Source organism: Anolis sagrei, chromosome 11 (assembly GCF_037176765.1).
Source record: "Anolis sagrei isolate rAnoSag1 chromosome 11, rAnoSag1.mat, whole genome shotgun sequence".
Taxonomy (NCBI): Eukaryota; Metazoa; Chordata; class Lepidosauria; order Squamata; family Dactyloidae; genus Anolis; species Anolis sagrei.
Window position 1 is genome coordinate 16833599 of NC_090031.1, and position 22974 is coordinate 16856572.

The 22974-nt window shown below is 41.1% G+C and overlaps 1 protein-coding gene and 1 non-coding gene across 2 annotated transcripts; one reads left to right on the forward strand and one right to left on the reverse strand.

Annotated features, from left to right (window-relative positions):
* Positions 1–3808: 3808 nt before the first annotated feature.
* Positions 3809–13615, forward strand: COQ4 (coenzyme Q4). The gene is made up of 7 exons (XM_060757167.2): positions 3809–3948; positions 5359–5526; positions 7195–7291; positions 8445–8547; positions 8714–8843; positions 9403–9496; positions 13010–13615. The coding sequence occupies exons 1-7, from the start codon at positions 3897–3899 to the stop codon at positions 13170–13172; spliced, it is 807 nt and encodes a 268-aa protein (XP_060613150.2). The 5' UTR covers positions 3809–3896; the 3' UTR covers positions 13173–13615.
* A 9264-nt stretch (positions 13616–22879) lies between these two features.
* Positions 22880–22974, reverse strand: TRNAR-UCU (transfer RNA arginine (anticodon UCU)). The gene is made up of 2 exons: positions 22938–22974; positions 22880–22915 (listed from the first exon to the last, which is right to left on the reverse strand). It is a non-coding gene; the product is annotated as a tRNA-Arg (tRNA).

Here is a 22974-nt window from a genome sequence, read left to right on the forward strand (position 1 = left end):
CTGTGACAGCAACCACCAAGTATCACAAGCAAAAGGTTGACAGATTGATTCAGGATGATTGTCGTATCACTCAGAGAGAAATTTAAAGCATAATCGGCATTTCACAAGAACTTATGGGTCACATTATTGTTTTACTTGGCTATAGGAAGATCTGTGCATGATGGGTACCCAGGATGCTTCTGTGATGGCTTCAAAAAATATGCTCATCGTTGGCAGAAATGTATCTAATTGTTAGGTGATTATGTGGGAAAGTGAATGGTGGTAGTTAAAGAGCCCATTCTAAGGATAATTTGTGCGTTTGATTTATTAAAATATTCCAATCCAAACCTAAGTAACAAAGGTGGAGGCATTACTTTTCATTCAACCCTTGTACATATTGCACTACCGATCAGCTTTTATCATCAGGCAGTTCTTCCACCAAGTTTCACAAGCAAAAGGTTGACATCTTTAAACTTTCCCACCCAACTCACTTTTCCACATAATCACCAGACACATCCTCACTACCTCTGAGGATGCTGGCCATAGATATAGGTGAAACGTCAGGAGAGCATGCTTCTAGAACATGGCCATATAGCCCAAAAAAACCTACAACAACCCAGTCACCAGACAATTGGATACATGAGCAATGATGAACAAGTTTTCTAAAGCCGTCATAGAAGAAGTCGACACAACTAGCATCTCTCCTGGGTACCCATCGTGCACAGATTTTCCAATAGCCAAGCAAAGCAATAATATGACCCACACGTTCTTGTGAAATGCTTATTATGCTTGAAATTTCTCTCTGAGTGATATGACGATTGTCCTGAATCAACCCGTCAACCTTTTACTTGTGAAACTCAGTGGTTGCTGTCACAGGACATCAAACTCTTTGTTTGTCACACAAGTCAGATGTTCCCATCTCAACATCTTGAAACTTACTCGCCCAACGACACACAGTACTCACATCAACACAATAACCATAAACAAGGTGCCCTTGGTGGCGCAGTGGGTTAAACCCTTGTGCCGGCAGGACTGAAGACCGACAGGTCGCAGGTTCGAGTCCGGGGAGAGGTGGATGAGCTCCCTCTATCAGCTCCAGCTCCTCATGCGGGACATGAGAGAAGCCTCCCAAGGATGATAAAAACATCAAATCATCCAGTCGTCCCCTGGGCAACGTTCTTGCAGATGGCCAATTCTCTCACACCAGAAGCGACTTGCAGTTTCTCAAGTCGCTCCTAACACGACAAAAAACAAACAAACAAACAAACCATAAACAGCTTGCATTCTCTGGTGAATCTTCTTTGGAGTGACACCTTCTGCTTTCAAGAATTCAATGACTGCACGTTGCTTAGGTTGCATTGACCGACCATCTGTGCAGGGTTCCATACTTCGCACAACCATTCAATGGAACTGTAGAGGAGCGCCTTCTGAACAAGCCAGTACCTGCCGCATACCAGTTCTGCCATCTGTTGAGGAGTTACGAAGATGGAGACATTACTTTTCATTCAACCCCACAACAACAACAACAACAACAATCCACACGGTCTGCTTTGAACTGGAGTATATGAGTCTACACTGCCATCTAATCCAGTTCAAAGCAGATCATCTGTATTTTATATCGCAGTGTAGATGGTGCATGTGTGGAGTCCTGGTGACATTAATAGCCACCTTCACACATTTGAAGCTTGTTTTTTTGCTGATATGAAGAGACAGGATGCATCTACACTGTAGATTTAATGCATTTTGACACCCCCTCCTTCCCACTTTAACTGCCAAAGCTTAATAATTATAGAATCCAGGGGCTCTTCTACACAGTCCTATATCCCAGAATATCAAGGCAGAAAATCCCACATTATCTGTATGTGGAATCAGATAACCCAGTTCAAAGCAGATATTTTGGGATTTTCTGCCTTGTTGTTTGGGATATAGGTCTGTGTGGAACGGCCCCTGGTGACTTGTAGTTTGGCGAGGCAGAGAAGGTGAAAGGCCTTGTAAAACTACAACTCCTATTTATTTATTTATTTATTTATCGTGTCATCAGCAACCATACCATTGTATTACAGTTCTAACAGAGCAAAACAAACACACAAATTAAAAAGAAAAAGAAAAGAAAAAAAAACACAGATTTTGCAAATTTGGTAGTATTTAAATGTCCTTTGACCAGTATCTGGCCACTTGGAGTGCCTCTGGTGTTGCCGCAAGAAGGTCCTCCATGGTGCATGTGGCAGGACTCAGGTTGCATTGCAGCAGGTGGTCAGTGGTTTGCTCTTCTCCCGTGGATTCCACTTTGTAGCCCCATTTCTTAAGATTGGCTCTGTATCTCGTGGTGCCAGAGCGCAGTCTGTTCAGCGCCTTCCAAGTCGCCCATTCTTCTGTGTGCCCAGGAGGGAGTCTCTCATCTGGTATCACCCATGGATTGAGGTGCTGGGTTTGGGCCTGCCATTTTTGGATTCTCGCTTGCTGGGGTGTTCCAGCGAGTGTCTCTGTAGATCTAAGAAAACTATGTCTTGATTTAAGTCGTTGACGTGCTGGCTGATACCCAAACAGGGGATGAGCTGGAGATGTCTCTGCCTTGGTCCTTTCACTATTGGCTGCCACTTCCCAGCGGATGTCAGGTGGTGCAATACCGGCTAAGCAGTGTAATTTCTCTAGTGGTGTGGGGCGCAGACACCCTGTGATAATGCGACATGTCTCATTAAGAGCCACATCTGCTGTTTTAGCGTGGTGAGATGTGTTCCACACTGGGCATGCATACTCAGCAGCAGAGTAGCACAGCGCAAGGGCAGATGTCTTCACTGTATCTGGTTGTGATCCCCAGGTTGTGCCAGTCAGCTTTCGTATGATATTATTTCTAGCACCCACTTTTTGTTTGATGTTCAGGCAGTGCTTCTTGTAGGTAAGAGCACGGTCCAGGGTGACTCCCAGGTATTTGGGTGCGCTGCAATGCTCCAGTGGGATTCCTTCCCAGGTGATCTTCAGAGCTCGGGATGCTTCTCTGTTCTTGAGATGAAAGGCACATGTCTGTGTTTTAGATGGGTTAGGGATCAGCTGGTTTTCCCTGTCATAAGCAGTAAGAGCACCTAGAGCTTCGGAGAGCTTCTGTTCTACCATCTCAAAGTTCCCTGCTTGAGCAGTAATGGCACGATCATCAGCATAGGCAAAGGCATCAGCATAGGCAAAGGCATCAGGAAAGGCAAAAGCTGCACATCGCAAGTGCTGAACCTGACTCAGCACATAGAAGATGGCTTTGAAAGGCAGCAGATCGCAGGAGCTGTCTTCATAGACCTGTCAGCAGCCTATGATACCGTCAACCACCGCCTCCTCCTGAGAAAAATGTATAATATCACAAAGGACGACCACCTCACCCGCCTCATAGGAAACCTGCTACAAAACAGGAGCTTTTTTGTTGAGTTCCAGGGCCAGAGAAGCAGATGGCGGAAACAGAAGAACGGCCTGCCTCAGGGGAGCGTGCTTGCTCCATCCATGCTCAACATCTACACAAATGACCAGCCACTGCCAGAAGGGACAGAGAGTTTCATCTATGCTGATGATCGTGCCTTGGGGAGATGGTAGTGGGGTATAAATAAAGATTATTATTATTATTATTATTATTATTATTATTATTATTATTATTATTATTATTATTATTATTATTATTATTATTATTATTATTATTCCTATGATGCCATTGCACTGGGACAAAGGAAGTGGGGCAAAGTGAGTGGAGGGATTCTATATGGCAGGTGCAATCTAAAGACGGCCAGTAGGTGGCGCTCGGGCTCCACCAAAACAAAGCCTTCAACCAGGAAGTGCAAAAGAAGGCGTTCCATTTACAGCAAAGGAACGCCTTTCCAGCGTCCACACGTTTCTTGTTGGCGTGTGTTCATTTCGCCTTAAATCGACCCATCCCGGTGGAGATGCTGCGGGCAAAACACCCCAGAAGGATTCTTGATTCTCTTGGGATTATAGGCAAGTCTAGAATGCCTTGTTCCTTTCCCCCTCTGTGTGTGTCCCACTTCTTGAACCCTTGATCTCCATTGTGAAACCAATGCAGTTTGACACCGCTTTAACTCCCTGTGGCTCAAAGGGTCCTGGGATTTGTAGTTTGGAAGGCACCAGCATAAAATGCCCGTGGCTCAAAGGGTCCTGGGATTTGTAGTTTGGAAGGCACCAGCATAAGATGCTTGTGGCTCAAAGAGACCTGGGATTTGTAGTTTGGAAGGCACCACCATAAGATGCCCGTGGCTCAAAGAGACCTGGGATTTGTAGTTTGGAAGGCACCAGCATAAGATGCCTGTGGCTCAAAGAGACCTGGGATTTGTAGTTTGGAAGGCACCAGCATAAGATGCCTGTGGCTCAAAGAGACCTGGGATTTGTAGTTTGGAAGGCACCAGCATAAGATGCCTGTGGCTCAAAGAGACCTGGGATTTGTAGTTTGGAAGGCACCAGCATAAGATGCCTGTGGCTCAAAGAGACCTGGGATTTGTAGTTTGGAAGGCACCAGCATAAGATGCCTGTGGCTCAAAGAGACCTGGGATTTGTAGTTTGGAAGGCACCAGCATAAGATGCCCGTGGCTCAAAGAGACCTGGGATTTGTAGTTTGGAAGGCACCAGCATAAGATGCCTGTGGCTCAAAGAGTCTTGGGATTTGTAGTTTGGAAGGCACCAGCATAAGATGCCCGTGGCTCAAAGAGTCCTGGGATTTGTAGTTTGGAAGGCACCAGCATAAGATGCCCGTGACTCAAAGAGTCCTGGGATTTGTAGTTTGGAAGGCACCAGCATAAGATGCTTGTGGCTCAAAGAGACCTGGGATTTGTAGTTTGGAAGGCACCAGCATAAGATGCCCGTGACTCAAAGAGTCCTGGGATTTGTAGTTTGGAAGGCCCCAGCCACAGTTCAAACAGGATCGGGCGAAAACCCCAAGCAACAGCAGCCAGGCTTTGCAACTGCAAAGCTACTCAGTACTTATCGAGATGGCTAATTGCAACTTTCACACTTGCTTCAAATGGACAAGGTTCTTTTTCCCACCCTGGACATTATTCCACAGGAATATGTGCGCTCCATTTGCCTCACTTCCAACAGAAACTCCGAATATGCCATTAGTCATAGATGCAGGCAAAATGTCAGGAGAGAATGCTACTGAAACATGACCATACAGCCCGAAAAACTCACAGCAGCCCAACAACAGAATGCTTTTTGCTAAGTATTCTATTGTTGGGCTGCTGTGAGTTTTTTGGGCTTAGCAAGAAGCAACTGGCTTAGGCATTGGATAGCTAGCTTGAATCTCATTGGTTTCAATGGATCAAGTCCATTTGCATTCCCCTGCCTGCCAGCCTTTTCACTGACTGTCCTTCAATGTGTTTTATTGTCTTTTCCAAGGGGCAAGATGCCAACTCTGCCATTCCGGCCACGAATCGGCTGCTGAGATCCCCATGGGAGAGAAGTATTACCCGCTCTATCCAGGCCACATCCCCACCAACCTTCTGCAGAAAGGCTTGCTGTCAGCTGGCTCGGCCTGCATGGCGCTCTACAACCCCTACCGCCATGGTGAGACGGGCCTGCTTTCCCCTTTCTCCAGCTCTGAGAAGGATCCAAAACTGGGAACATGGCTAATATTATATGACTGACCTGTCATCAGCTGCTGGGAGCCAGGATGTATATATAGTTAGTGCTCCATGGCTCAAGGCTATGGAATTCTGGGAGTTGTAGTTTGGCAAGGCACCAGTCTTTGGCAGAGAAGGAAAACAATCACTCCCAGGACTCCTTAGTGTTGAGCTGTGGGAGTTCAAGTGGTGCATAGATGCACCTTGTGGCAAGGCATGATGATGATGATAATTTATTTATTATTTATGTATTTACGATATTTATATGCTGCTTTTCTCACCCCGAAGGGGACTCAGAGCGGCTTACTCTATATATATATATATATATATATATATATATATATATATATACACATACACACACACACACACACACACACATACACATACATACATATGCACACACACACACAATATATTATATTATTAGCATAGTATAATATCAGTATAATATATTACTATATTGTACTACACCATTGTATTGTAATATTATTAGTAATATTACATGTAATATATAATATATTTATTTTATTTATTTATTTAGCAATTTTGTATACCGGTCTTCTCCCCTCTATCGGGGGACTCGGGATTATTCCAACAATAAAATCACAAAACAATAATTAAAAACATCATATAACATATTCAATTAAAACGTTATAACAGCAAAATGCAATCACATAATAACAATGGTCAGTCGTCATAGTGAATTCGTTGTCCATCATTCATCGTCATGTATCCGATCACAGAAATATTGATTCACTCATCGAAAGCCAAACCCCATAGCCAGGTTTTCACCTGTTTTCTGAATGACAGAATGGAGGGGGCGGTTCTGATCTCCAGTGGGAGAGAGTTCCAGAGTCGAGGAGCCACCACTGAGAAGGCCCTGTCCCTCGTCCCCACCAGACGCGCCTGAGAGGCCGGTAGGACTGAGAGCAGGGCCCCTCCAGACGATCTTAACAACCTAGATGGTTCATAGGGGAGAATACGTTCGGAGAATACGTTTATATTATATATAAATATAATATTGTATTATTATTAGTATTATATTGTATTACATTATAATATTATAAATATTATATGTATATACAATATATTATATTATTAGTAAAGCACACAGGAGACAAGATGGAACTGTCTTCAACTGTTTATTGACAATAATTATGTTTATTGACACCCTGCATTATCTCTCACAAAGGAGACTCAAAGTGGCTTATAATTAAAAGTATGACCACATTATTATTATTTGATACACAACAAAATAGTATATAGCAAACAAGGATCACATGTTGGACCTTTCTCAAGTGTCTAGGACTGTGTGATGTATTGGCAAATAATGCGTGCAGATCCTTTTGCAGCTGACAGGTGGTAATTTTGTCTGCGCCGATTGTTTTTAAGTGCAGGCCAAGGTCTTTAGGCACTGCGCCCAGTGTGCCATTCCCCACTGGGACCACCTTGACTGGCTTGTGTCTTTGCAGTTCTCTTATTATTATTATTAGCAGCATATTATATATTATTTATTATGTTGTTTATTGATACATAACATCAAGAAACAGGAGTTTGGACTGAGTGGCCCACGTGGTCTCTTCCAACTTTATGATTCTCTCTTTCTCAGATATGGTTGCTGTCCTTGGAGAGACGACCGGTTCCTTTGCTCTGCGAAAACTCTGGCAGCGGATGAAGGACGACACCGAGGGATATCGGATCCTACAGTGAGCCAACTGGTTTTTCTTGATCCGTCAAGGTCACCTTAGGTGGATTAGTTGTCTCTCAATAGACTTTTCCACTGTGCAACCCTATCCTGTCACTTGGGGAGGCAGTATGGACCGTTCAGTGCAGTTCAGTGCAGATATTGTGGATTATCTGCCTTGATATTCTGAGTCATATGTCTGTGTGGAAGGTCCCCTAGTTTCCAGAGCAGCAGAAAGCAAGCTTGCTGCTCCTTAATGGGACATCCTTTGAAATATTGAAACATGGCTCCCATGTCCCTTTCTCTCAGACCCCTTCTACACTGCCATATGATCCAGTTTATCAAAGCAGATAATCCACAATATCTGCTTTGAACTGGATTATAGGAGTCTACACTGCTATATAATCCAGTTTATCAAAGCAGATAATCCACAATATCTGCTTTGAACTGGATTATAGGAGTCTACACTGCTATATAATCCAGTTTATCAAAGCAGATAATCCACAATATCTGCTTTGAACTGGATTATAGGAGTCTACACTGCTATATAATCCAGTTTATCAAAGCAGATAATCCACAATATCTGCTTTGAACTGGATTATAGGAGTCTACACTGCTATATAATCCAGTTTATCAAAGTAGATAATCCACAATATCTGCTTTGAACTGGATTATAGGAGTCTACACTGCTATATAATCCAGTTTATCAAAGCAGATAATCCAGAATATCTGCTTTGAAATGGATTGTATGAGTCTACATTGCTATATAACCCATCTTGTCAAAGCAGATTTGATTCTACACTGCTATAGAACCCAGTTTATCAAAGCAGATAATCCACAATCTCCACTTTGAACTGGATTATATGAGTCTACACTGCTATACAATACAATTTTTCAAGCAGATAATCCGCAATATCTGCTTTGAACTGGATTATATGAGTCTACACTGCTATATAATCCAGTTTATCAAAGCAGATAATCCAGAATATCTTCTTTGAACTGTATTATATGAGTCTACACTGCTATATAATCCAGTTTATCAAAGCAGATAATCCACAATATCTGCTTTAAAATGGATTATATGAGTCTACACTACTGTTTAGACCCTGCTTTATCTCTCCCAGAGAAGATTCAAGCCCAGTGTAAAACTGACAGTTGGTGTGTTTACATTGCAGGGAGCGTCCTCGTATCCGTCTCTCCACGCTGGATATCGCCGGGCTTCAGGCACTCCCAGATGGGACCTTTGGACGGGAATATGTCCGCTTCCTAGACGATAACGTGAGTCTGAACAGGATTGGTATTACAGTATTCCCTCACTTTTCGCGGGTGTTATGCTCCAAAATTGAACTCCAAAGTTTGGCCCATCCTGATATACATAGATACATGTTTTAACATACAGAGTGATAGTTCATACGAATACAGAATGTTTCTTTCCGATTGGCAGGGAGTCTCTCCGGACACGAGGCTGGCCGCCCGGTTTGTGGACGACGAAGAGCTGGCGTACGTCATCCAGAGGTACCGCGAGGTCCACGACCTCATGCACACTCTCCTCGGCATGCCGACCAACATGCTTGGTGAGCTGGACGTCCTACCCATTTGGTGCACGTATGTGTTGTCGTCCCCTTTAGCCTACTTCCCGAACCCAAGCTGTTATCGCAAGCGTTTGAGCCGGATTTACAAGATGGTTGGGAAACAGGATTTGCAGAGGATGGGACGGGTGTTGTGCAATCGGAGCCGAGTCTCCTCGTCCTGCCATGTGGAGAGGGAAGCAGGGATGAGTCAGTCCTTGTTTTGCCCTTTCTCCTCACATCTGTATCAGCATCAAGCTTGAGAGAAATGGGAAGAGGAGTGATGGTGATTCCCCAGTTGGGAGAACGGAGGAGGATTTGGTTGATTCTCTGTGTGAAAACAAAACTGTTTTAGAAGCTGAAAGGCAGAGAAGGGAGGAAGGGAGGTTGGACAGAAAAGGGTTGCTCTTTTGAGAGGCAAAGACACCTTCATGAGTTACCCGGAGTCCTAAAACTGGGTCCAAATGTAAAATATGATGGGAAATAATAATAAAAATAACATGGTTAACTAGGATCTGCCTCCATTTTGTAACAGGGATGTGCTTTTCATGTTGTTTCTTCCCAGGGGAGATCACAGTGAAGTGGTTCGAGGCCGTGCAGACGGGTCTGCCCATGTGCATCCTGGGAGCCATGTTTGGCCCTGTCCGTCTAAACACCCGGTACGTCCAGAAGCTGGGAAATGCAACTTGCGTCAAGGTGTTTCTCCAAACCAATAGCCCCATTTGTTGTTGTTGTTGTTGTTGTTGCTGCTGCGTGCCTTTAAGTCCCTTCTTGCTTATGATGATCCTGCATTAAAATCTGTCTTGGCAGAATTTGATCAGATTTGAACCCAGCTCTCGTGTCCAACACACAAACTTCTAAACCACACTTGCTTTCAATGAAATGAATTCCAGATGGAAGTATACATTCCCATACAAAACAAACTCTTTTAGTGTGCCTTCCCAGAATAAGGAAACTCCCAGCAATATGTCCCTAAATGCACTTTATTAATGATCTAGGATTGTCTGCACATTTCATCCCTCTCCAAAATTTCTATCCTAGTTATACGTCACCTGGTCATGCCCAGCATTATTTTTTAAAATTTTAATTATTACATTTGGCCCAGCCATAGGTTTTTAAATGTCGTCGTGTTATTGTTAATGTTTATTGCTTATTTTCTGCTTATGAGTTTATTTATTGTTTTGTATTACTGTTGCTATTGTTTTTATTGTCGTATTGTGGGCTCGGCCTCATGTAAGCCGCACCGAGTCCCTTGGGGAGATGGTAGCGGGGTACAAATAAAGTTATTATTATTATTATTATTAGTATTAGTATTATTATATATCTATATCAATACAAATGTAATGTTAGTTCGTGGGATTAACATAACTCAAAAACCACTGGGCGAATTGACACCAAATTTGGACACTATACACCTAACAGTCCAACGAGTGACCCTCACCCATAAAAACAATGAAAAACACAGTGGAAGACACTTAAAACGACAAAAATAAAAATAAAAAATGCATTGCAATGCATGTGCAAACATGCATATATATACATATACATATATTTATATATACACACACACAGGGATAAACAAACACACATATATACACAAAAATATACACACACAAAACACACATACACAGACTGGGCCACAGCAATGCGTGTCAGGATGTGTAGTATCTATATAAATAAAAATGTAATGTTCGTTTGCAGGATTAACATAACTCAAAAACCACTGAGTGAATTGACACCATATTTGGACACAATACACCTATCAGGCCAACGAGTGACCATCACTCATAAAACACTGAAAAACACAGCAAAAGAGACTTAAAAAGCAACCCCCCCCTCCCAAAAAATACATTACAATATATGCGCAAAAGCACACATATATACTCAAACACACATATACACATATATACACAGACAAAACACATATACACAGACTGGACCACAGCAAAACGTGGCAGGGGATAGCTAGTATATATATGTGTGTGTGTGTGTAGGCAAATTATGTCTATCTGTCTTTTTTTGGTCATGTCAGGAGCAACTTGAGAAACTGCAAGTCGCTTCTGGTTTGAGAGAATTAGCCGTCTGCAAGGACGTTGCCCAGGGGATGTCTGGATGATTTGATGTTTTTATCGTCCTTGTGGGAGGCTTCTCTCATGTCCCCGCATGAGGAGCTGGAGCTGATAGAGGGAGCTCATCTGCCTCTCCGTGGATTTGAAACTGCGACCTGTCGGTCTTCAGTCCTGCCGGCACAGGGCTTTAACCCACTGTGCCACCGGGGGCTCCTTTTTGACATTTATATGAGAAGGAAGGAAGGGAAAGGAGAAATAAGGATGGGAGGAAGCAGAATAAAGAAGGAAGGATGGAAGAGAAAGAAAAGGGGAAAGATATGTGGGAAGGGAGGAAAGAAGAAGGAAGGAAAAAGGATAGGAAGAAGGAAGAAAGGGAGGAAGTGGAATAAGGAAGGAAGAGAAAGGGAACGGGAAAGAAATGAGGGGAAGGAAGAAAAGTATGAAAGAGATGGAAAGAAAACAAGAAAGGCAAAAAGGAGAAGGGAGAATGGTGGACACGCAATAAAGAAGGAATAGAAAAGAAAGATATGAGGTAAGGAAGGAAAGGAAAAGAAAGGAAGGAAAAAGGACATGAGAAGGAAGGCTGGAGGGAAGAAAGAAAAAGGAGGGAGAGAAGGAAAGAAAAAGGAAGAGAAAAAAGAAAATGAGAAGAAAGGCTAGGGGAAAGAAAAAAGGGAAGGAAGAAAAAAGAAAATAAAAAAGGAAGACTGAAGTGAAGAAAGAAAAGAAGAAAAAAGGAAAACGAGAAGGAAGGCTGGAGGGAATAAAGAAAAAGGAAGGAAAGAAAAAGGAAGGAAAGAAAAAAGAAAGTGAGAAAGAAGGCTGAAGGGAAGAAAGAAAAAGGAAGGAAAGAAAAATGAGAAGGAAGGCGGGAGAGAAGAAAGAAAAAGGAGGAGGAAGGGAAAGAAAAAGAAAGGAAAGGAAAAGGAAAGTGAGAAGGAAGGTGAGAGAGAAGAAAGAAAAAGGAGAAAGGAAGGAAAGGAAAAGGAAAGTGAGAAGGAAGGTTGGAGCGGCGAAAAAAAGGAGGAAGGAAGGAAAGAAAACGGAAAGAAGGAAAAAGGAAAGTGAGAAGGAAGGCGGGGGAAGAAAGAAAAAGGAAGACAGATGGAAAGAAAAAGGAAGGAAAGCAAAAGGAAAGTGAGAAGGAAGGCAGGAGGAAAGCAAGAAAAAGGGAGGACGAAAGGAAAGAAAAAGGAAGGAAAATGGAAAGCGAGAAGGAAGGCGGGAGCAAAGAAAGAAAAAGGAGGACAGAAGGAAGGAAAAAGGAAAGTGAGAAGGAAGGCAGGAGCAAAGAAAGAAAAAGGAGGGAAGGAAAAAGAAAGCGAGAAGGAAGGAGGGAAGAAAGAAAAAGGAGGGAAGAAAGAAAGAAAAAGGAAGTGGAAAAAAGAAAGTGAGAAAAAAGGCTGGAGGGAAGAAAGGAAAAGAAAGGAAAGAAAAAGGAAGGAAAATAAAGGAAAGTGAGAAGGAAGGTGGGCGAGAAGAAAGAAAAAGGAGGAAGGAATGAAAGGAAAAGGAAGGAAAGGAAAAGAAAAATGAGAAGGTGGGAGAGAAGAAAGGAAAAGAAGGAAAGAAAAAGGAAGGAAAGGAAAGGGAAAGTGAGAAGGAAGGTGGGAGGAAAGAAAGAAAAAGGAGGACGGAAGGAAAGAAAAAGGAAGGAAGGAAAAAGGAAAGCAAGAAGGAAGGCCGGAGCGAAGAAAGAAAAAGGACAGAAGGAAAGAAAGAAGAGAAAGGAAAGAGGAGGAAATGAGAAAGAAACACAGAAAGAAAGGAAGGAAAGCAAGTGGGCAAATACATGCATATAGCTTTACAAAACAGTAAAGCAATGCCAAACTGAAGTTCCGAATAGCTTTGGAAACCCAGAATGTTTTTGTAATAGAGTTTTTAAAACCATAGCGAAAGGAACAGCCTGTGTTATGGATTTTTTAGGGAAAAGTGGGCAAAAAAACCAGTTGATTATTGATAGTCTTATTGCTTTGGTTGGCAATGGCCGGCGCCGGGAGCGGTGAGTGAGAAGGGACGAAACCAAGCCAAGGGTTTGGCCGGAGCAGGCGTGCAGACCTTTCCTTCCTCTGATGCTCTTTCCTTCCTTATCCCTCCATCCAGGAAACTGAAGCTCCTGGTCACAGAGCTCGTCCCGTGGGCCGTCAGGAGCGGAAACAGTGCCCGATGCTTCTTGAACTTCTATTATGAAGAGCGCTGGGAGCAGCCGGTGGAATCCCTTCGCAATGAAATGGGCATCTTGCCGCTGCCGGCGGTGAAAGTCTGAGCCCGGGAACAAACCACAGACTTGGTTAGAAATGGAGCAGATCCTGTGTTGGATCAGTGGTGTATCCTGCTAAATCGTTCAGACATTGGTCATGTCCGCTGCCCCGTAAGAGGCGGTCGTATTATAAGCAATGAAGTCTGTATTGTCAAAGGTTTTCACGGCCGGAATCATTGGAGTGTGGTGTGCTTTCTAAGCTGTACCACCAACGTCTTCGAGCAGCGTTTTCTCCTTTTTTCCTTTCGCCTATTGACATTTTAGATGACCTGATGGTGGTCAAGCAAGTGGAGTACAGTGTTCCCTTGCTACTTCGTGGTTCGCTTTCTGCGGACTCGCTGTTTTGCGGGTTTTTGGCTCCCGGTTTATGACTGGTTGCCGTGCTGATACGGCTGTACCAGGAGCTCCAGCTTCATTTTCTTTCTATTAAAAGTCTGCATGCATTCCAAGGTTTCAGGCATTCTGCAAAAGTGACTTCCCTTGGTTTGCAATTATAGGGCCAATGTCCCATCAATCATTGTTACGTTTTGGTTCCGCCCCTTTCCCCAGGGCCCTGGGAGGAGAGGGAGCCATTTTTAGTTCAGTCTTACAGAAGGAAATTAAGCTACAGTACATGGACCAGCTCCACTTGCAGAAAAGCTTAATTTCCTACAGTTTCGGGAGAAACAGTTTTACAGAACCAAAAAACTCCAGCTGGAGAATCTACAAAGCCTTGACTGGTAGGTCTACTCGGGACCCAAGATGTAGTTTGGAACCGGTAGTAGGACCCACATCAGCAAAGCCTAGATAGTAGATTGCTTGGGAGAGGTTAAAAAAGAGTTTTCCTTTCAAACAAAGAGTTGGAAGAGACCTCATGGGCCATCCAGTCCAACCCCCTGCCAAGAAGCAGGAATATTGCATTCAAATCACCCCTGACAGATGGCCATCCAGCCTCTGTTTAAAAGTTTCCAAAGAAGGAGCCTCCACCACACTCCGGGGCAGAGAGTTCCACTGCTGAACGGCTCTCACAGTCAGGAAGTTCTTCCTCATGTTCAGATGGAATCTCCTCCCTTGTAGTTTGAAGCCATTGTTCCGCATCCTAGTCTCCAGGGAAGCAGAAAACAAGCTTGCTCCCTCCTCCCTGTGGCTTCCTCTCACATATTTATACATGGCTATCATATCCCCTCTCAGCCTTCTCTTCTTCAGGCTAAACATGCCCAGCTCCTTAAGCCGCTCCTCATAGGGCTTGTTCTCCAGACCTTTTATCATTTTAGTCGCTCAAAGCCAGTTCTCAAAGCCAGTTGCCTGTCCCTTGTGGACAAGATAAAGAAAGCCACCAGTCATTTGTATGATTGTCGTTGAAGACTGAAGAAGTATTTGTTTTATGTATTGTCGAAGGCTTTCATGGCCGGAATCACTGGGTTGTTGTAGGTTTTTTCGGGCTATATGGCCATGGTCTAGAGGCATTTTCTCCTGACGTTTCGCCTGCATCTATGCAAGCATCCTCAGAGGTAGTGAGGTCTGTTGGAAGTAGGAAAATGGGTTTATATATCTGTGGAATGACCAGGGTGGGACAAAGGACTTTTGTCTGCTAGAGCTAGGTGTGAATGTTTCAACTGACCACCTTGATTAGCATTTAATGGCTTGGAAGTGCCTGGGGGAATCTTTTGTTGAGAGCTGATTTGATGTGCCTGATTGTTTACTCTTTGTTGTTTTGCTGTTGTAAGAAAATCCAACAAATGCTACGTTTAGCAAAGGACAAGAGGGATCCTCTCACCTCTGCAGGAGTCTACCGTATCCCATGCAGCTGTGGACAAGTCTACATAGGGACCCCCAAACGCAGCAGGGCCCAGACACGCATCAAGGAACATGAAAGGCACTGCAGACTAATTCAACCAGAGAAGTCAGCCAGAGCAGAGCACCTAATGAACCAACCTGGACACAGCATATTATTTGAGAACACAGAAATGGTGGACCACTCTCGCAACCATGCCAGACTACACAGAGAAGCCACTGAAATCCACAAGCATGTGGACAATTTCAACAGAAAGGAAGAAACCATGAAAATGAACAAAATCTGGCTACCAGTATTAAAAAACTCAAAAATTACAACAGCAAAACAACAGAGAGGAAACAATCAGGCACATCAAATCACCTCTCAAAGAAAGATTCCCCCAGGCACTTCAAAGCCATTAAATGCTAATCAAGATGGCCAGTTGAAACATTCACACCTAGCTCCAACAGACAAGAGTCCTTTGTCCCACCCTAGTCATTCCACAGATATATAAACCCACTAGCTGTCTCCTGCCACGCGTTGCTGTGGCCCAGTCTGTTGGTCTGGAAAATAAAGTAATGAGAAAGTGTTGGTTTCTAATATATGTAATTTCTTTCTGCTTGTGGGTAAACAGTATTTCTTGCTGTTTCTTTCTCAATGTTGATGTGGAGAGTGTCTAGTTTGCCCACTCGAACATGCAACATATCATTGTCCTTCTTCAGGGGTCCCTTTCAAAGCTATGATACTATATCTTTCTATGTGTGAATTATATCTATCTATATCTATGGCCGGATGGCTCTTCATCAGGAGGGCTTTGATTATGTTTTCTTGCCCTGGTGAAAGGAGTTGGACTAGATAGCCTTAAGTATTTTCCGTTGGTCATGGGGATTCTGTGTGGGAAGTTTGGCCCCATTCTGTCGTTGGTGGGGTTCAGAACACTCTTTGATTATAGGTGAACTATAAATCCCAGCAGCTACAACTCCCAAATGTCAAGGTCTATTTCTTCCAAACTCCATCTATGTTCATATTTGGGCATATGGAATATTTGTGCCAAGTTTGGTCGAGATCCATCATTGTTTGAGTCTACAGTAGTCTCTGGATGTAGGTGAACTATGACTCCCAAACTCAAGGCCAATGCCCAACAAACCCTTCCAGTATTTTCTGCTGGTCATGGGAGTCCTGTGTGCCAAGTTTGGTTCAATTCCATCCTTGATGGAGTTCAGAATGCTCTTTGATTGTAGGTGAACTATAAATCCCAGCAACTACAACTCCCAAATGACAAAATCATAATTTTTGGAGTGATGGTCACTCCTTGTGTTGTGAGACGTTTTGCTGCCAAATTTGGTGTGATTTCATTCATTGGTTCTTTTGTTTTTAAGGTACTCATTATGCACAGAGCATATACATATATATATATATATATATATATATATATATATATATATATATATATATTCTACTTCCAACAGACCTCACTACCTCTGAGGATGCTTGCCATAGATGCAGGCGAAACGTCAGGAGAAAATGCCTCTAGACCATGGCCATATAGCCCGAAAAAACCTACAACAACGCAGTATTTGTTTAATTTGTTCAATAATAAAGGACTTTGTTAAACCTTTCAAGCCTCTAAAGACTCTTCCAGAGGGAAATCCTTAGGGCCTCTCTATCAAGGCACCCTGGCTTCCTGCTGGGCACAAAGTGCATGTCCTGTTCAAAAGACAATTATTACAGGCCCAGCGCGTGACAGCACAGTTGCTGTTGCCCAGGGCGGCGTTCTAATCCCGCCTCCTGGCAATGATGGAGTGTGGAAGGGGGAGAGGCAGCCAATCAAGAGAGATTGCAAAGCAAAGCAGAGATAGCAAGCAATTGCCTCACCCTCAGAACGCAATATACATACGAGGGTTGAATGAAAAGTAATGCCTCCACCTTCATAACTCCTCAACAGATGGCAGTACTGGTATGAGGCAGGTACTGTCTTGTTCAGTAGACTCTCCTCTACAATTACATTTTGGCGGGAAGCCTTAGCACCGAATGGTTGTGTTGTTAAAGTGGGAAGTATGGAACCCTGCGCAGACGGTTGGTCAATAATAATAATAATAAAACTTTATTTATACTCTCAATTATGGAATTGAACCAAACTTGGCATACAGGATTCCCATGACCAACGGAAAACACTAGAAGGGTTTGGTGGGCATTGACCTTGAGTTCAGGAGTTGTAGTTCGCCTACATCCAGAGATCACTGTGAGCATAAACAACGATGGATCTGGACCAAACTTGGCACAAATATTCCATATGCCCAAATGTGAACACAGATGGAGTTTGGGGCAAATAGACCTTGACATTTGGGATTTGTAGTTACTGGGATTTATAGTTCACCTACAATCAAAGAGCATTCTGAACCCCACCAACGACGGAATTGGGCCAAACCTCCTATTACAGAGCTAAAATTTAGGGTCTTTGCCAGGAGGCAGAGACCAATTAGACTCATCAAAGAGTTCTTTTTCCCTGGTGAGACAGAGAAGCATCCCATATTTTTTCCTGATTTCCCAATGAAAAGTATCACCAGTTGAAGAAATGCCATCGAGGTTTAATGCGATTCAGCTGGAACGGATGCAAAGCTGCAATCATTCGCCAAAGCTAAGCATGAGGGGAGTACACCAATACAGTCATATTTATAGCAAATTCAAAGTTGCAGAGTTCAAACTCCCCACCCCAGCTTCCCTGTTGTTCCCCGACATGATTGGGCGATGGCCGAACAGCTGGGAGGCAGCCCTCCCACTCCCAGCGCCTCTGGACCAATCAGGAAGCTCCAGTGGTCCGTAGGATCCAGTGGGGAGACCTCTGCCACCTGGTGGCGACAGCAAATCAGGGGAGAGGGAGGCAGGATGAGGGAACACAATAGAGCAGCGGTTCTCAACCTGGGGGTCGTGACCCCCAGGGGGGTCGCTGGGCCATTTTCTGGGGGTCGTGAAGGTGCCTCGGTTGGCCCCGCCCCCTCAAAATGGCTGCCTTGCACAAAACCTCCCTCGCCTAGATTGCGATCCCGCCGGCTGGCAGGAACGCTGGTTAGGCGAGGGAGGCTTCGTGCAGGGCGTAGCCTTGCACGAAGCCTCTCTCTCCTAGATCACGCCGCTGCCGCCCGGCGGGAGCGCGATCTAGGCGAGAGAGGCTTCGTGCGGGGCCTAGCCTTGCACGAAGCCTCTCCCTCCTAGATTGCACCGCTGCCGCCCGGTGGGAGCGCGATCTAGGCAAGAGAGGCTTCGTGCGGGGCCTAGCCTTGCACGAAGCCTCTCTCGCCTAGATCGCGCCACTGCAGGAGCAACGAAAATAATTTTATGGTTGGGGGTCACCACAACACGAGGAAGCATATTTAGGGGTCACGGTGTTAGAAAGGTTGAAAATCACTGCAATAGAGTCTATGAGTGAGTTTTGAAAAAAAGGAAATGCCATGTGGCCTGCGAGACAAAGGAAAAGTCTCAAAACGGGGCTAGTCTATTGTCCCTTGAGTGGCATGTGTGAGGAAAGACCAGATTTTTCCAGGCCAGCAAACAGGAAAACAATGAAGATAAGGCTGAAGTGATTGTTCTTTGATGAATATACAGTAAAATTTAATCAGTGCGGAGGTGAGGGCTTTCCTAAGGCCCACTGATCTCCAGATAGGGAAATGGCCAGGGGTCTGCCAGGGGGCAAACAGCATTGTTGGGCAAACCTCCGAAAACAAAGCCATCTGCCAGTCCATAGTTCATATTATTCATAGGAAGGTCCATAAAGGGAAGTATCGATGAGGGGGAAAGAGAGTCCCTTGTTTGTGAGATGGGGGACCCTCAGGAGCCCAGGTGTGCCTCAGGTGGAAAAATTCAAATACTTTTGTGGCATGTTTTCAGTAATAAATTGGTGACCTTCTGCTATAAACATATGAAAATAGGGCATAAATAGGGAAGTTTTCAGCAGGTGAGGCAATACAGAACTTTACCATATTCGGTTCGTGTTTGGTGTCTGAAAGCAATTTGGTCTTGAGACCAAAGCGACTTTATTGTATTTGCTTCACAGCCGGATAACCAACGATGGTGTTTCACAGCTCCAGAAACAGAGGCTCAGTTGCGTGCGGCGTTTGGTTGCAAACCTAGCCTGCAAAATCTGGCTGAACTGGTTTCTTGTCCCATTTACAGGTTCTATTTAAATCTGCCAAGTGGGTTTGCTTGCAGTACCGAGCTATATTTATATTTTAGACTGGCTTGGGTCATTTGAAAAACTCAATTTTGTAATTGTACACAATGCATAAGGTTGTGGGTGAATTACAACTCCCATCATGCCAGGTTAACCCCGAAAAACTCCATCAGGATTTAAAGTTTGTTATGTTGGGCAAGTTTGCTCTGGATGTATCATTGGTGGGGTTTAGTGTCCTCTCTGGATGTAAGTAAACTACAACTCCCACCATGGTGAACCAGTCCCCTCAACCCCTCCAGTAGGTTGAGATAGTCATAGGGGTTCTGTGTGCCAAGCTTGGTCCAGGTCCATCATTGGTGGAGGTCACCATTTCTCTGGTTATGGGTGAACTGTAATTTCCAGAAAGGAAGGTCATTTTCTCTCAAACCCCTCCAGTGATCAGATCTCGGCATATTGGGTCTGTGTGCCAAGTTTGGTCCAGATCTATCGTCGTTTGGGTTCACAGTGCTCTTTGGATTGTGGGTGAACTACAACTCGCCCAAATCAAGGTGAATTTCTCCCAAAGACATCCAGTACTTTAGGCAGATCATAGGGATTCTGTGTCCCAAGTTTGGTCCAATTCCCTCTTTGGTGGAGTTCAGAGTTGTCACTGATTGTAGGTGAACCATACATCCCAGAACCTACAACTCCAAAATGTCCAGACCAATTCCCCTCAAACCCCACCAGTATTCCAATTTGGGTATATCGCGTATGCATGCCAAGTTTGGCCCAAATCCATCATTGTTTGGGTTCATAGTGCACTCTGGATGTAGGTGAACTACAACTCCCACAAATCAAGGTGAATTTTTTTCAAAGACATCCCGTACCTTTTGCTGAGCTCTGTATCCCAAGTTTGGTCCAATTCCTTCTTTGGTGGAGTTCAGAGTTGTCATTGATTGCAGGTGAACTATACATCCCAGTACCTACAACTCCAAAATGTCCAGGCCAATTCCCCTCAACACCCACCAGTCTTCCAATTTGGGCTTATTGGGTATGCATGCCAAGTTTGGTCCAGATCTATCGTCGTTTGGGTTCACAGGTGAATTTTTCCCAAAGACATCCAGTACCTTTTGCAAATAATGGGAGCTCTGTCTCCCAAGTTTGGTCCAATTCCCTCTTTGGTGGAGTTCAGAGTTGTCATTGATTGCAGGTGAACTATACATCCCAGTACCTACAACCCCAAAATGTCCAGGCCAATTCCCCTCAAAACCCAATAGTATTCAAATATATAATATTGTATATATAATATAATAATATAATTATATTGTACTATATTTGCATACCACAAAATATATTATAAACTAGCAGTATATTATACTATATATATTATACTAAATATATAATCTCAGACATGACTGGACTTAATGTCGGGGGAAAACCTTTACCTTTTTAAATATATAAAACACTAGCAGTATATTATACTATTAGCATTATATAATGTAGTACATCGTAAGTCATAGTACATATATTATATAATATATTACAACATTACTATATAATTATTTATTTATTTATTATTTATTTGCTTTATTTCTATACCGCATTTTTCAGCCCAAACAGGCGACTCAATGTGGTTTTACTAATACTACAATATTAGTATATTACATTATATATATAAAACACATTATATATATGCAATATTATAAATATAATATTGTATATATATAATATGTTATATATATATTATAATATTAGTATATTACAATATATATATAACATATTATATACAATATATATAATATTGTATATATAATATAATAATATTATTATATTGTACTATATTTGCATACCAGAAAATATATAATATACTAGCAGTATATTGTACTATATATATTATACTAAATATATTATCGCGGACATGACTGGACTTAATGTCAGGGGCAAAACTTTACCTTTTAAAATATATAATACACTACCAGTGTATTATACTATTAACATTATATAATGTACTATATTGTAAGTTATAGTACATATATTATATATTACATTGTTATATAATATATATAACATCTTATATTATATATACAATATTAGTATATTACATTATACATATACAAGATTATATATATACAATATTATATATATTATATTATATTGTATATATAATATAATATGTTATACTATTAACATTATATAATGTAGTATATAGTAAGCTGTAGTACATATATAATATATTACATTATTATGTAATATATATAACATCTTATATTATATATACAATATTAGTATATTACATTATATATATAACATAGTATATATATATACAATATTATATATATTATATTGTATATACAATATTATTATATTACATTATATATAACATATTATATATATATATATGATATTATAGATATTTTATTATATTGTATATATAATATGTTATGCTATTAACATTATATAAGCCGCATCAAGTCCTTCGGGGAGATTTTGCGGGGTATAAATAAAGTTAATAAATAATAATAATAATAATAATAATAATAATGTAGTATATTGTGAGCTGTAGTACATATATAATGTATTACATTATTATATAATATCTATAACATTATATTATATATACAATATTAGTATATTACGTTATATCTATAACATATTATAAGTCCTTCAGGGAGATTTTGCGGGGTATAAATAAAGTTAATAAATAATAATAATAATAATAATAATAATAATAATAATAATGTAGTATATTGTGAGCTGTAGTGCATATATAATATATTACATTATTATATAATATCTATAACATTATATTATATATACAATATTAGTATATTACATTATATCTATAACATATATATATATATAAAATATTATATATAATATTGTGTATATAATATAATACCTATAACATATTTATATACAATATTATATATAATATTGTGTATATAATATAATATCTATAACATACTATATTATATATACAATATTAGTATATTACATTATATCTATAACATATTATATATATACAATATTATATATAATATCTATAACATTATATATATACACAAAATTATATATAATATTGTATATATAATATAATATCTATAACATATTATATATATACAATATTATTTATAATATTGTATATATATAATATGTATATATTGTATAATATATATATATTGTATATATAATATCTATAACATATTATATATATACAATAATATATATAATTGTATATATAATATAATATCTATAACATATTATATATATATACAATATTATAAATAATATTGTATATATAATATGTATATATTGTATAATATGTATATATTATATATATAATATCTATAACATATATATATAAAATATTATATATAATATTGTATATATAATATAATATGTTATAGATATTATATAATGTAATATATTATATAATATATGTACTATAACTTACAATATACTACATTATATAATGCTTATATATATATAATTCTTCTCAGAGATAAGTGTATAGAGAAGAATCCATTTCTCAATACAACTGAGAAGCATTACAAAAACTTAGGAATTAATAGGATGTTTATGTTATTCTCTGGTTGCTAAACAAAAGTCAATATTTCATCAAATCCTCCCAAATGGGAAGGAACTGAATGGTCAAAGCAAAGGAGGAGAGCAGAGTCTTGTAACTTCAGGAAAAAAAACTTTTCCAAACTTTTTTCCCTCTTTTAGAAACTTCCAAGCGTTGATCCGAATTTCTCCATATCTAGTTTTCCCTCTCAAATGCGGATTTGAGAGTTTCACCAATTTCTCAAAATGCGACTCTGGTGGGACTCGAACCCACAACCTTTGAATGACTTCGCCTGCCATTGAGATCTAGAAGTCCAATGCGCTATCCATTGCGCCACAGAGCC

Excerpts from the sequence above, each read along its gene's own strand:
- COQ4 (XM_060757167.2), top strand. The coding sequence starts at position 3,897 with ATGCTGCGGGCAAAACACCCCAGAAGGATTCTTGATTCTCTTGGGATT. Across the intron at positions 3,949-5,358 it reads TGATTCTCTTGGGATTATAG|GGGCAAGATGCCAACTCTGC; the intron begins GCAAGTCTAGAA and ends GTCTTTTCCAAG. Across the intron at positions 8,548-8,713 it reads TCCGCTTCCTAGACGATAAC|GGAGTCTCTCCGGACACGAG; the intron begins GTGAGTCTGAAC and ends TCCGATTGGCAG.